This window comes from Fulmarus glacialis, unplaced genomic scaffold (assembly GCF_000690835.1).
Source record: "Fulmarus glacialis isolate BGI_N327 unplaced genomic scaffold, ASM69083v1 scaffold35788, whole genome shotgun sequence".
In the NCBI taxonomy this organism is placed as follows: Eukaryota; Metazoa; Chordata; class Aves; order Procellariiformes; family Procellariidae; genus Fulmarus; species Fulmarus glacialis.
Genome location: NW_009229513.1, coordinates 6,663 through 21,241, shown reverse-complemented (window position 1 = coordinate 21,241; position 14,579 = coordinate 6,663). Strand labels below are relative to the sequence as shown.

Here is a 14,579-nt window from a genome sequence, read left to right as displayed (position 1 = left end):
GGGGAGTAGTATATTAAAATACAAATCAGCCACACACTGCCTTCGACAAATGGGCTTGAAAGAAGAAACAAAGGGGAGCACACCTTGCCCCTCTGACCCGGCGGCAGCAGAAGGGGGTCAAGCACTCCCCTGGCCTGGAGAAGCAGGGGCGGCAGCAGCAGCGTTGCCTCCCTCCTGCACAGTGCTGAATGCTATCAGGCAGGAGTCACAGTCCAATAAAATAAAATAAAATGCACAACTGGGTTGATCCTGATGAGAGCACTTCCAGGCCCCGTGTTAGTCTTGGCACACCCTTGCCAACGCGACCCGCAACCGGAGTGGAGGACTCTTCTTTTTAATCCATGCAGAGCTCAGAGCAGCACTGACTTATTCTAGCTTAAGCACCTGCCCTGCAGACCAGGGTGTCACTTCATAAGGAGTAGATTTTTTTTTAGTTTATGAAAGCAGAAGGAAGGACAGACCTCCTACAGGGGAAGGAAAAAAAAAAAAAAAGAAAAAAGAAAGGACAGCATGTCTGTATGGGCTCTGGGATCCTCTCCCACCATGCAGCTCTGAGTTCTCTGCTGACAACAGTCCTATGAGGAGGGAAGGGCACAGCAGCACATCTCTTGTCTCTTACAGCTGGTGGAGGGCTTGTAAGAGCATGTGGCGAGCAAATGAACAGGAGTCAAGAGCACGGTTTGGTCTGTGGAAAGAGGAGAGAGAGATTTAAAATACCAAATTTAAGAACTGCTCTGTATCTGACTTTGAATGAGCAAATAAATGCTATTTCAAATGCACTGGGCTTGCACGCCCAAAGGTCTACATCTTTTCCCCTTGGTCATCTCTTCTGAAACCATTCCCTGACCTCTGCACAGATCACTGCTTTCCATCCAGAGCTTGCTGTTGAAAATTCTCTCTCCTGTTGCTGAGTCCAAGTCAGGAAGACAGTGGTCAAGAATCAGAACATTTATTTCCACGGGTACAAAAATCAGCAGCAGATTGTTGATCTCTGTACCCGTGTGTCTCAGTTTGGGCAGCAGGAAGTAGGTGGGCGTGGAAGCCCCTTTCCTTCCCCACAATTTTTCATATAAATTCACCGTTTAGGGCCCCAAAACACAGAAGACAAGCCTGCTCATACTCAAATCTTTTCTCACCCAGTCATCTGCTATCTTTGACCTGATGGTGACTTTGGTCTCAGGGCTTAAGTCTTTAAAAGAGGCCCTCCCCACCCCTGAGGTCAAGTAACACCTGACTGGCTTTGCTGGGCCACCTTTTGGGGGGTCTTACAAATAGCCCACAGAACCTGCAGACCATCGGCTGAAAGCACCTGGCACAGAGATTGCAATAGCGAGGTCTACCTCACACAGAATAACCTGCTCCTTGAAACTAGATGATGGAACTATAGTCACATCAGGGTTAACGTGGGGCTAAATCTCCCTAATCTTCCCATCACCTTCCAGTAATGTATATATACAGGCTAGCTGTTCTCTAAGCATCACTGAAACTTCTAACAGTCTGTATCCATCCATTAGGGAACTTCCTCCAAAGAATTTTAATCCAACGTTTTCCACTGTTCTGAGAATGGAAATCATTAATTTTACCTTTCTCCTACTCCGACTCAGCAAAATACCCTTAATACCAGTGAGGTTTACTCAATTTGGGAAAGAAGGGGGAGCTGAAATAAAGATGGGAGTATCTAGGTAGGAGCAAAAAATTAATTTCTGGATTTATAGCACACGGGTAATAGCTGCAGAGGTTGTTTAGTAGGGCTCCATGTATGCTATGGTTTAACAGAACAACATCCTGGAGAAGAGTTAACCCCTTTTATCCCCCCAAGAGCCATTCAATGCCCCACACTGAACAAGACAGGACACAATTACAACTTGCAGTTTGTCTTCAATGTGTCTGGGTGAGGTATTTCAGTCGTCATCTTTGGAAGACCCAAATGTTTGCAATGAGCAGGATGATTTTGTCTAGCAGCTCCCCATTTTTGGAAACAGAGAACCTGAACTGCTGATGTTGATCAAAGCCAACCTCCCTCACAGCCTCCACTCCTGACGCCAAGCCTCCTCTAACACTAAGAGCCTCCTTACTTGCTGTGGAGTTGAACTGCCTGCCACTCTGTGCTACTGACTGTTGGAAAGAGGCCAGTGATATGATCCAATCCTGCAGCAAAGAGCAGCGAAAAAAACAAACCAACCCAAAAAAACCCCAAATAAACAAAAACACCCAACCCTTACAAAAAAAAACACCACCACCTCCAGCAAATCATAACCGGGCAGACATCCACATACTTTCAGTGTTTCCACCTAAAGAATTATGGAAAAGCACATGTGGATTCACAGCACCCTCTTGTGTCCAAAAAAAGAAAACAAGGACTGACAGCAGCAGAGTAAGATGGATGCTGCTTACAGTCCATATCCAGTTTTATTATTTTTGAATGAACAACACCACCTGCAGCATCAAAAATTGTCACAAAGAAAGGAGAATGACTACTCCAGAAGTAAGCCCTTTGCAGCGAAAAGCAGCAGAGCTCAAGCCTAGGCAGCTACAAGAACTTTACAGCTCTAGAAGACTAAAGGAGCTAACTGCAATCCTAAAGGAAAAACCTAGAAAATATCACAAAAATGCACACCAGTTTGCTGCAAATGAAGGACTCATGGGTTTGCCAGAGTGGAAGTAGATGTTGCAGAAATAGAGCCCAAATGAGCTCTGCAAATTACTAGATTAACACATAAGTTTCCCCTATGATACAAGCTCGAGAAGTGGGCCTGTGTGAACCTCATGAGGTTCAACAAGGCCAAGTGCAGGTCCTGCACCTGGGTCGGGGCAACACTCAGTATCAATACAGGCTGGGGGATGAAGGGATTGAGAGCAGCCCTGCCGAGAAGGACTTGGGGGTACTGGTGAACAAAAAGCTGGACATGAGCCAGCAATGTGCACTCGCAGCCCAGGCGGCCAACCATATCTTGGGCTGCATCAAAAGAAGTGTGGCCAGCAGGTCAAGGGAGGTGATTCTGCCCCTCTACTCTGCTTTGGTGAGACCCCACCTGCAGTACTGCATCCAGCTCTGGAGCCCCCAGCACAAGAAAGACATGGACCTGTTGGGACAGGTCCAGAGGAGGGCCACAAAACAATCAGGGGGGTGGAACGCCTCTCCTGTGAAGAAAGGCTGAGAGAGTTGGGGTTATTCAGCCTGGAGAAGAGAAGGCTGCGGGGAGACCTTATTGCGGCCTATCAGTACTTAAAGGGGGCTTATAAGAAAGATGGGGACAAACTTTTTAGCAGGCCCTGTTGCAACAGGACAAGGGGGAATGGTTTTAAACTAAAAGAAGGCAGATTTAGACTAGATATAAGGAAGACATTTTTTACAATGAGGGTGGTGAAACACTGGCACAGGTTGCCCAGAGAGGCGGTAGATCTCCCATCCCTGGACACATGCAAGGTCAGGTTGGAGGGGGCTCTGAGCAACCTGATCTAGTTGAAGATGTCCCTGCCCACAGCAGGGGGGTTGGACTAGATGACCTGTAAAGGTCCCTTCCAACCCAAACCATTCTATGATTCTATGATAATATCACACCTTGCAACAGAGGGGTTTGCAAATCAGCGAAAGCTTCAGCTCCAAGAATTTCACAGCACCAGGGACACTCTGCAGGCTTGGCATTAGCACCCTTACATACCGAAGGCAGGCAGACAGATCTGTCTTCTATTGTGAGAGGCTCTTGGCTCTCACACAACTTATACAGGACCTCTGAACAATCTCACACTTTCAGAAAGAGACTTTCCACTCTTGTAATTGTAATGAAATGCTGGCTATGGATTCAATGGAATTTTTGTTGATGGATTCATTAAAACCAGAATTTTACTCTTATTTTGTCACATACAGCATCATCTATAGATGAAAAACATTTATTGGTATTTTGCAGGCCTGAAGCCTGGGAGAGGCCTACATACACATATACAGGGAGAGGGAAACAAGTGTCTTTTATGAGCAAATTTATTTAAAATGACATGTCAAGTTGAGTTTTGAGGCTACTCTAGGAACTGGAACCTGACATAAGCAATTAGAAGGATCAAATGCACTGAACCAAAGTCTCCTTTTCTGTATTCCCAGCTTCAAGTTATTTAAATCCTCTATTTGGAGGGCTGGGGCTGATGATAGACACTAAGTGATACTTGTTTTGATCAAGCTGGGTCTCTGCATAACTAGTGCCTGATGAAGTATGCCGTCATTTTCTTCACCCTTTCATTTTTAGGGCTGGTATTGGATCCTTACACTGTACATATCTACTTGATCAACAAGCAAGATCACAGGCACAGGCAGCAGTATAGGAAACAGCAGAAATCCAGTGATCTGTCTGGACAACTTCACATGGCAAGTCCTAATACTTCTTGCTTAAACCTATAATGATTGAGTTGGAGATATATTCGTTCAGCTGGTAAAGCATGTGGTTATTGGCTTGTAACTGCCTAATTCTTAGTCTAATCAAGCCAAAGAGAGGAGATAGCAAACTGTTCCACCAGAAGGGCCTCTAGGTTAGCACTCGCACATGTGTAAACAAGCTAGTTATATAGTTTTATTTCCCAAAACTGACCTTAGCATGGCTGGTTGCTGGACACATACCACTGCTACACATCAGCTTTGACAGCTTCAGCCACACCGACGCTTGGAAAAATTCTTCTCCCCTATCGCAACCGGCCTGCTTCCAATCCCAGCAGAACTAAGAAAAGACTGACTATCAACATTTGACTGCATCCCCATCTCCCATGTTTCGTACTGACCACAACTATTTGATGCCTCTGCCTTTCATCAGCAAGGGATGCTAAGCGTCTGCATATTATCCATACCATGAAAATCAGGAAGGCTTAAGCCTCATTCTGGAACCTGTTAAAAAGCTGCTCTCACCCTACATGGCACATGGTCCACGCTGAGCCAAACAGCCACCAAGCTCCAAATGGATTTCAGACCTCTGCTGGTTTTGCCTAAAGTGACAATTTTGGACTGTTTCTGCTCTTGACTGCTGAAGAGTAGTATTTAATCCTTCCTCTCTTGAGGGAAGGTTTATCTGGTGTGTTTTTTCTAAGTCTCATCAATGCTGAAGTTCACACTGGTTTAATCCAGAAGAGATATGGCTTCCACAGCTATTGCATTTACTATGATGCTTTAAGACTTTAAAGAAACTAAAGCTGGGGGGGCAGGGGTTGATTCTATACCTATACTAGATGTAACAACATTAAGCAGAGGCAGGCAGTAGAAGCAGCTTCTTCAACACTTATGCTCCCAATTTAGTTCTCAGAAAAATCACTAACCTTGTTGCTGTCTCAGTAGGAAGTTTCATTTAGAAACAAATTCAGTCTTTGTGTTTTGCAGTGTTTTGATCTGCTGGTGTTCAGTGTTACACAGCATGACAACTCAGGTAAAGCTCTGCTGACCCTCGTACTCAGAAGGATGATTTGGAGGGCGCAGTTAGATCCAGTGTACTCATAGTTCACTCAAGCAGTGGCTAGAAACCTAGCAGGTTTCCTTAAGCTCAGAACACCTCTTCTGTGACTGGCATTAGCAGTCTCTGCTTCAGAGCCAGTTAGTTGCAAAGCCACCTTTCCACTATTTCTTCTTTAGGATCAAGATTTTTTTACCCTAAACCTTGCATACTGGAGTAAGCAAGATAAAAGTAGAGGCCCATTAAACTATTAATCCTTAATTTCAAAACAGATATTTAGTGGGCTTTAACAGAACAGCTTGTATGTAGCTATTAACCCTCAAACAGTTTCACTAGCTCCCATGGAGAAGACTGCATGGCAAGTGCAATACTCACTTTGTGACAAAAGCTGAGAGAACTGGGGCCAAGGATTTAGGGAAATAATCCTGCTGGACCATATGGTTCAAGGTCATAAGAATACCATAGAGGCTTGGGACAGCTTTGATCTTCTCCTCACTCTGAGAAAAGGACAAGAAAATGAAGTCAGACATCAGACAATCACTATTTTATCTAATCTACTGTAGTTCACAGAGGCAATGAATTCTCTACTGAATGAAGTGCTCCCATACGCTGTAGGAGAGAAAGCTGGTCACTAGATTAAGTGCAACGTTCCTCAAGACAAAGGTAGCCAACTCCATAGCCTCCCAGCACTAGCATCTGAAATAAAGCAGCATCAAGAACATTCTAGTACTTATCAATTGACAGCAGTAGTAATGGGGAAAGGGAAGTAATGAATTTGCAAGTGAAACAGCCAAATCTTTTCAGAGGCCCTGTGTCAAAGTGTTCTCCTAAGGAATTCCACCACACTTCATTTCATAAAGAATTCAGTTGCCTTAATTACATTATTTTTTCTTGTATTATTCTGTAGCTCATTTTTATACCATCTCCAGTTCTTTGGCAGGCTTCCTCCAGAACTTGATGCAGTATTCCCAGAACTGGTTTCACAATTATGTACAAGATAAAGCTAATAGTCATCCCCCTGCTTACATGATGCATAAGTTATTCTTGCTCCTAACATGAAGCTAACCTACGTGTCCCAACTCTTACACTGTTTTCATTTATTTCTCCAGTGCCATTTCAACTAAAGCCCTTCATTCTGTAGACAGGATCTAGACCTGTGTTCCTCCGTGTACGGTCTTGGAGCTCATGGTGCTAAGAGTATCATCTGCTTCCAGCTATTCCAGAAAATGATGGAAGCTGCTCCCTCTCCACATATGCCTAATTCATCAGCAGTCCTCTATATCACAGATGACAATCAGCTGGCTGATCCTCAAGGGCTTTATTATCAATGCCACTTCCTGGCCTGAAGGAGTTCTTCTGGAGCACAAGTCTGTGCTTTGCGCCTCATGCATATTTGCTATTTTCTGTATGGGTAAGAAGTAGGTGGTAGTCCCCGAAACAAGCAATCTGCAGAACAAAAAGACATCTCGGGTTCTGTTGACCTGTCTGAGAAGTGGGAAGCTCAGCGTTGGTCCAATGTCCAATGAACACAGGGAAAGTCTAAACCGATTTTTAGGAAATTAAGATGTATCCAAGCATGTCAACAGCTGTCTGTACCACAAGCTGGATATTACCAGAAGGAAATCCATAAACCTAATTAAGAGCAGGCTGCTATAACATAGATTATGGCTATTCTGTGGTTTGGAATTGTCTTGGTCCAATTTTCCATTCTCAGCTTTTAGGGCTTGAGGCAGTGAGAAACATTAACCCTTGTAGCACAAGTAGGCAAAGGTGCTTCTTAAGTTTGCAGACAGAACCTCTCCCCAGTCATCTCACTGAAAGTAAAGCTACGGCTATTCTAATGCAATTTGCAGGTTTCCTACTGACCCTCCATCTTTTCTCGCAGGAAAGTTTATTCCCTGTAACGACATATTTAACACTAGTATTTGGCAAATATACTCCAAAGCATGAAGTTGAATGCTACTGATCTAGCATGAGTAGTTGGATATATGTTTTTCAGCCAAACTACTAAGAGATGCCCTAAAGGACCACATTAACTAATAATACTGTAGATTAGACTCCTGGACATGGGTTTTTACAGACACCATAGTCCAGCAACAGCACTATTTCCTTACCTGACCCTCCCTACCTTTAGGGGATGATTGAAAATGCAGAGCACATTAAGCAGAAGAGGTACAAAGAGCTGACACCTCCTTCATCCTAATGCAACCTTGCAATTTGCAATTTCTGCTGGACCTGCAGACTTCCATTGTCCCTGGGCATCAGGCATGCACAGGCACCCAGCTGCTTCCATGGCAACATAATTACCCAAAACCCAGCCAGTCTGGTCTTCAACAGGCTAAGCAGACCATAACTTAACTCTTTCCTGCTTCCTCACCTTAAGTAGTCCCATGTGGATCAAGAGGCTTGTGATGAATGCATCTGAATTAAATGTGGCAGAAGTGAAGGCTTTTCTCATCAAGGCATCTAAAAAGAAATAAATGCATCATATTAAACAATACAGAAAGGGATGCTGTTACAGATTCTAAGATCAAGATTGATCATACAGGACCTCAGGGAACACCAGCTGTTAAAGGAGTTTTGGGAGGTAATATCTGCTAAGATTACATTCGTCTCTGCAGGGACTAGGTATAACCTCTGAAACACCAAGACAGATAAAACCCAAGTCCTTAGTATAAGGCCTGATACAAAGGAAAAGAAAAACACCACCAAACAACCAACAACAAAAAATGCCAAAAAAACCCCCCAAAATTCACACACTGCTAAGCTTCAGATATAATTTGACCTCAGTCCTATGCATCACAAAATGCTCTACTCAATGCATTTGAACATGCATGCTATGTACATACATGCATATAAATACGATCAGATGAAGTAGAGCAGCAAGCATAAGAGCCTTAAATTTTTTTGAAGGCCAGCAAGAATTCACCTTTCATTTGAAATCAAAAGGAATGAGAACACAATGAGAAAACTTGTTCAACTGTTTTCTGGGTCCCTCAGGACCAATATTCTGGAAGCACAAGATATGCTAAGTTCAGAATGAATCTTTACTTTCACTCCACACAACAGCATGGCACAGCTTGGTACTTTGTTATCTTGGGTTTCCTGCTGCCAGGGACGAACAGTCCAATGGCCTGGCCCACAGGGGCCTTCCTCTGCATTGCACTGTGTCCTTGACACTGAAGCAGGTCACACCATGAAGCGAAAAAAGGCCCAGTCACCTGTTGTTTCATACACTGCTGTTTTCACTGGGGCTTCATCTTTGAAGACCGAGGATATCCTTAGGAGAGTCGTAACTACTTTCTCTACATCCGATATATCTGTCTGAAAGATAAGAAAAAAAAAAAAAAAAAAAAAAATCAGGGGCCATTCAGTTCACTGCGCACCAGCTACAGAAGATGGTTCTTTGCTATGGCTGTGACAAGAATTACAGCCTTCAGCTGACTGACATCAGTTTTGCCTTGGCCATATCACAAGGCATAAGCAACACTGTGAAACAAAGTTACTCCGTGTAGAAGCTCTGGTGCCAGTATGTGTGTTAACTGCATCATCTGCTTCCATAAGGTTCCTCAGGATCACTGGGGAGAAGATGCAAATCTAGGTCTCAAGAGAGAAAGTTATCACCTCTGGGGATTAAATGGTTCTGAGAGAGAATCAAGCACAGAAGACAATTGGCTCACCTACCTGCTGAGCTATCAGCACAGAGCACTTTGGTCCTAGTCGCAGTAGCTTCTCTGGTGATGGGAAAGCAAGGAATGTGGCAACGTCCACAGGAGGAGATGGCACTGGAGTTGAATCCTGAAACAGGCAGAATCCATCTCAGGTTTACTCTTGGAAGTAAATAAATTGGTTCAGTGGCAAAGGTACATAGGACAGGTCAGGACATAGGTACATCAGGTCAGGATTTGTTCTATTTGAAAACTATTTGAGGCTGGAATGAGCCCAGAGTTGGAATAGCCAGCATATGCTAGCACAACTGCATGGCATTGCACGTACAAGGTTCCCACAATTTTCTGGACATGGGAAGACTTTTTCTACCCGTGTTTGTTACAACCGCTACTCAGTCTTTTCCTCCATGCATGTGTGCACATGCACACTTTAACAAAACATGTTTCCAAGTCATCCATTTTCTTTATTTCCTGCATGTTATCTCCCTGACTGTTACTACAGTGCCAGCCCACACAGGAACATGAACGCCTGCCAGCACTCCAAGTTCAGACTCGCTCCAGATTTCATTTCCTCCTTTAGTCTCCTCCAGCTGAGGAAACAGGAATGCATCTGGCAGTTATCTTACCTGTGAATCAATTATTTTCTTAGGAGTCAGTGACTCCTGTTCTCCCTGACCTCTCTCCTTCAGCTGTTGCTGTTCTTCCTCTTCTTCTTCCTCCTCTTCTTCATCTTCATCCTCCTCCTCCTCTTCATCATCCTCCTCCTCCCCTTCATCATCACTAAGGTTTGAGTGTTACATGTTACATTAATTGCACACTTGCAATTCCTGTACACCGGAACTCAAAACATTTTTTCAAGAACAAAAAAGCAGCCTCCCCTCAAGTCTTACTGTAAGAAGTACATCTCCATCTACAACACATTAAGAGGACACTCAGGCTTCAGTCACCCAGTTGACAACAGCAAGCAAAGAGCGAGGAATGCAATCAGTAACTAAGACTAAGATAAGTCCATCGATGAAAACAAGACACAAGGCTTATCCTGCTTATGGAATCCCCTAATGGTGCTCCACACTGCACACTGAAACCAACATCCATCTGGAATGTTACAGTTCTTATTTTAAAACAGATAGGTGAATGAAAGTGTTGATCAAAATTGTCGGAAAATTTCTGATTTAAACTCTGGTACCCTGCTTACGTCAAAGATCCCAGCACAGCTGCCATATTGAAGCCTTCAAGGATCTCCTGGAGTTGCTCACATCCCTCTTCTCCCAGACAGTTACCTAGGTTGATAGGGGAAAGAGAGTAGACTTAACAGATGCACACAAGTTTGTTCTTGAGGATTTCGCTACAGATTCTTGTCTATCTCTTATTTCTCAAATTGATCAGTTATCAGTCATTTCTAAACAACACCTTAGAGGCAGCAATGCAGCCTTCAGTTATCAGAATCAAGCAGTTGTTAAACAAATTTCAGCAGCATTACACAATGGTTCGAGACAAACAAACCCCCTAATTTTTCAGAGTGTCTTTGAGAGACTTCCTTCTAGTTCTATAAACAGCTCTTGTTCTCAGCGATTCTAAAACAAGGGCACACAGCACAGTACCACTGAAATGCAGTGACCCAAGGTATGAACGGGAAAGGCCAACACTAGTCAAAGTTCTCCCACTCTTCTGCAGAGATACGCACAGAAGTTTTTGTTTGCAAATATGAAATATCTGAGATCACAATGAACAATTTAAAAAAGTTTTACTGAAAACAGGTATAGGTATCAGTTTAATCTTTCCACCTTAGGAGATGTACCAAAACCGCTTAACTTTAACTATTAACTGAGTTCATGGCTTGAGAAAACTTTCGGGATATAACTGCTTCCTGTCCCGAGGTCATCCAAGTTCAGCTACTCTCAGAGTACCATTTTTTAAATGCTGACAATTGCAAGACTAGAATATGTGATACTGTCAACGTTCTTCCTAGTGGTTTCTAGCTGGCATCAGACTAGACATACTTTGATCTAGCAAACTTACATACCATTGAGATCTAACTTCTCCAACTCTGCTTTATCTTCAATAGCTTCAGCAACAGTCAGGGCAGCATCTCGTTTGATCTCACAGAAAGATAAATTCAGTTCCTAAGAAGCAGAAGAACATTTGTTCGCAGAACTCCTGTTAACATCTACCATCTCCATAAGCTTCATGTGCTCACAAGTGTTCTAGAAAGAGCCTCATTTGAAGAGGCTCTTAGCCAAAAAAAAAAAAAAAAAGTATTTTTAATTGGAAATAAAACCTGACACATACTCCTACTTCATATACCTAAAAGGGGCATTTTGAAACATACTATTGTTAAGAGCAGCACTACTGAAGGTAACCACTTTACTAGAATAGTTACAGAGACGACTTTACTAGAATAGTTACAGAGACCAGACCATTCTGACTGCTCATCTAAAAGGTAGCAGACATTTCAGTGCTTATCAAACAGCTGACTGGAGATCTTAACTTATTCAAGGGTCAAAAGAGCATTCCAGAATTCACACACCAGTAAGTCTTACTGAAGAAGGGTAGCTACTCTACTAAATGGACGGCACATTTGCTTTTGAACATTTACATTGCAAGTTAAGGCCTTCAACAGACAAACTATGAGTGGTACTACTCCTGATAAACACAGCCAGCAGAGAAACAGTGTGGACAGACTAGCAAGAGTAAAGTTACTCAACAGCCAGGCACCATCCCCCACCATTCCATGCTGTGCTCAATCAATCCTTTCCTGAGAAGAGATTTAATATTAACAGCAAAAGGGAAGCAGTCCTTGAAGAGAATGAATCATCTACAATTGCTTCATGCTACCCTCCCTTAACCACTTCTGCTCTAGAAAAAAAGGATTTAACTTCTGGCTGTTCATCTCAATACCCCCATTATAATCCTCACTTAAGTTTTCCTGAGAGATTCAGACATAAGTTCCAGTAGAACCAGCAGAAGCCTTAGCAAGGGATCTCACACTACAAAGCCCCTACTTCTTTCTGTATCAGGTTCATATACATAAATAAATATTAGCACTCAGCTGAATTTTTGTCTTTGACTGCAAGCTTGCAAGATTAGGAATTATGTGTTCAGCATCTGTCCCGGTGCAGTTGTGACCCACGGCAAGTGTTTCTAGAGATCCTAGTTTACTTACATTACTGACTGGACTTAGGCCTGTCTAGAACATTGTCAAGTCCTGTGCAAATACTGATGTAGGGGGTTGTGGTATTGCAACAAAACAAAACAAAACCCAAAAAACCCTAAAAATATTTGGACCTTTGATACATGCCCTAACAAAGAAAAAGCATTAACTGTATGAACTCTGAAATGCTGAAGAGATTACAAGCTGTTCATGAAGAGGAACATCTCAGTCCCCGCTCATGACCCTCTGAGAGGTTCTAAAAGCAGATACTTCCATTACCAGATTTCTTGAATAGCACTTGCTGAGTTGAACCAGCAGCTTCAAAAACATCAAGTGGAGTCTAAACACATCACTGGTACACCTCCACATAGATCAGCCTTACCTGGATGTGGCAATGCCACTGATACACAATACAGCTTATTGCTTTTGAGTTGTGAGCGCAGAGCCTGCACTGAAGTGAATCCCACTTTAAAATAATCAGTAGTGGTAGAAGAACAGTCAGAAAAACAGGAAATGGGAAACTAGGCATTTTCAAAAGAGATTCAAAGCTGAACAGCAAGAAGACAATACCTTTAATTTATGAAGCCCTTCTTTAACAGCATCAGCAATAGCAACAGCGCCCTTCGAACGCACCAGGCAGTCTCCAAAGTTGATCACTTCAATCTGCCGAAGCGCCTTCAGAGTCTGCAAAACAGCACAAATTTGAAGGTACAGACATTCAAGTAAATGAATGTCCTATCACTCCTGGAAGGTCATCTTTCCCATGGCAGCATGGCATGTGGCTCCACCAACCCAGAGGTGCTAATGATAACTATATTTGAGGAGACTGGGAAGCAGAAGACAAACCCAAAGCAACTGCTCAGAACAACTCACCTCTGCCATGGCCAGAGCTCCTTTCTCTGTGAAGGTGTTGTCATTCAAGTTTATAACCTTAAGCAGTGGGTTGATAGCAAAGGCCTGGGCCAGTGCTGTGATGCCAGGATGGTTAATTCCATTCTGTGGCATATGGACCTCTTCTAGAGTCCCAACGATCTGGGAAAGGATGCAGATGAAAAAAAAGCTGTTAGGAAACATATTTCAGCTCAAAAGTATAGTGTTCCACTCTTTAGGATTTGCTTAAAATTGTTTTCCTCCAACTCAAAACTCCATTAGTTCTTCTACATAGAATTATTTACCAGCAATTATGTCACAAATCTAAGTGAAATTGCAGGCTCGTGGCTCATTGCAGGCTCAGATTAACACAAAGCCCTGATTCTAAGAGTCACAAGTAGCATCCTCCTAGCATGCCTGCTCTAGATACCTTAAAACAAGAGTTCTTCACCTGTGGTTCAACAACACTGAAACAGACCCAGCAACATCACTGGACATGGTATTATTCTAATTAAGATCTACATTTTGCCCTGACTGCGAAGCAAACCTGTAAGAAAATTAGTATGAACACTCTTTATGGACTAAACAGCATGTCACAAAACACAGTAATGAATCCCATTTTGGTACTGCCATTCAGTCTGAATTCCTCATGAATCACTTTGTTATATGCCTCTCAAGTATTTAAGTAGTCTTATTTTTGCCATGATTACTGATTAGTCAAAATCACATCCAGACAGCTCTTTACAAAAAGAAAAACCTATAACCTGCAATATCATTGTTAATATACCTGACAATATGCATTATAATACAGAAGTCACTTTTAGCAGCAATGGAGGAAAGAAAAGGGAATTAGGTGGCCCCAGCCACCATGAATTCTCTTCCTCCAAGAAAAGTGCAAGTTGGCCAGTGACAGCTAGAGAAAGCTAGGCAGCATTTAGAGCCCTCACAGGATGATCCTAGTGAAAACACTAGGTTGCTTTTGCCAGATGATTGAACAACTAGGCAAAGAAGCACGCAAGAGGTCAGCTGGTACACCTACCCCAGTGCCAGATAACCTCCATTAGCACAGAGGGAGGAGAAGGAATAGGACTACTATTAAATTACTCAGGAGATGCCTATTTCTCCCTCAAGTAACTACTTTACACAGCCACTAATTATGTGTTTGGAAACTTAGGTCACAGAAACATTCACTCATCAATTCTAATTGCACTTGTGGAAGACTCCAGTTTCAGCAGCAAACAACATCGCGACTTTAGTGAAACAACAACCAGCCACTGCCTGCAAGCTGAGGCAAGGTTTGTGTGCATTATTTTTAACATTAGACTTAAGCACACCTTGCTCCAATTTGCTGTCAAGAAGCTCTGGTTTGGTACTTACCCCAAAGGCTTCAGCCAGGGCAGTGGCACCATCATTCTCCAGACGGTTTCTGCCAGCCACAAATATTTTCAAAGCAAGAGGCTTGCCCTG

General features: G+C 43.0%; 1 protein-coding gene across 1 annotated transcript in view; it reads right to left on the bottom strand.

Annotated features, from left to right (window-relative positions):
- Positions 1–432: 432 nt before the first annotated feature.
- Positions 433–14,579, bottom strand: part of RANGAP1 (Ran GTPase activating protein 1) — an 18,841-nt gene continuing 4,694 nt past the window's right edge. Inside the window, 11 exon segments of the mRNA XM_009583883.1 lie at positions 433–685; positions 5,799–5,920; positions 7,801–7,889; positions 8,645–8,747; positions 9,108–9,221; positions 9,718–9,871; positions 10,287–10,371; positions 11,115–11,214; positions 12,813–12,926; positions 13,116–13,274; positions 14,490–14,579. The exon segment at positions 14,490–14,579 is cut by the window's right edge and continues 30 nt beyond it. Of these exon segments, the coding sequence (XP_009582178.1) occupies positions 616–685; positions 5,799–5,920; positions 7,801–7,889; positions 8,645–8,747; positions 9,108–9,221; positions 9,718–9,871; positions 10,287–10,371; positions 11,115–11,214; positions 12,813–12,926; positions 13,116–13,274; positions 14,490–14,579 (1,200 nt within the window). The 3' untranslated portion in view covers positions 433–615.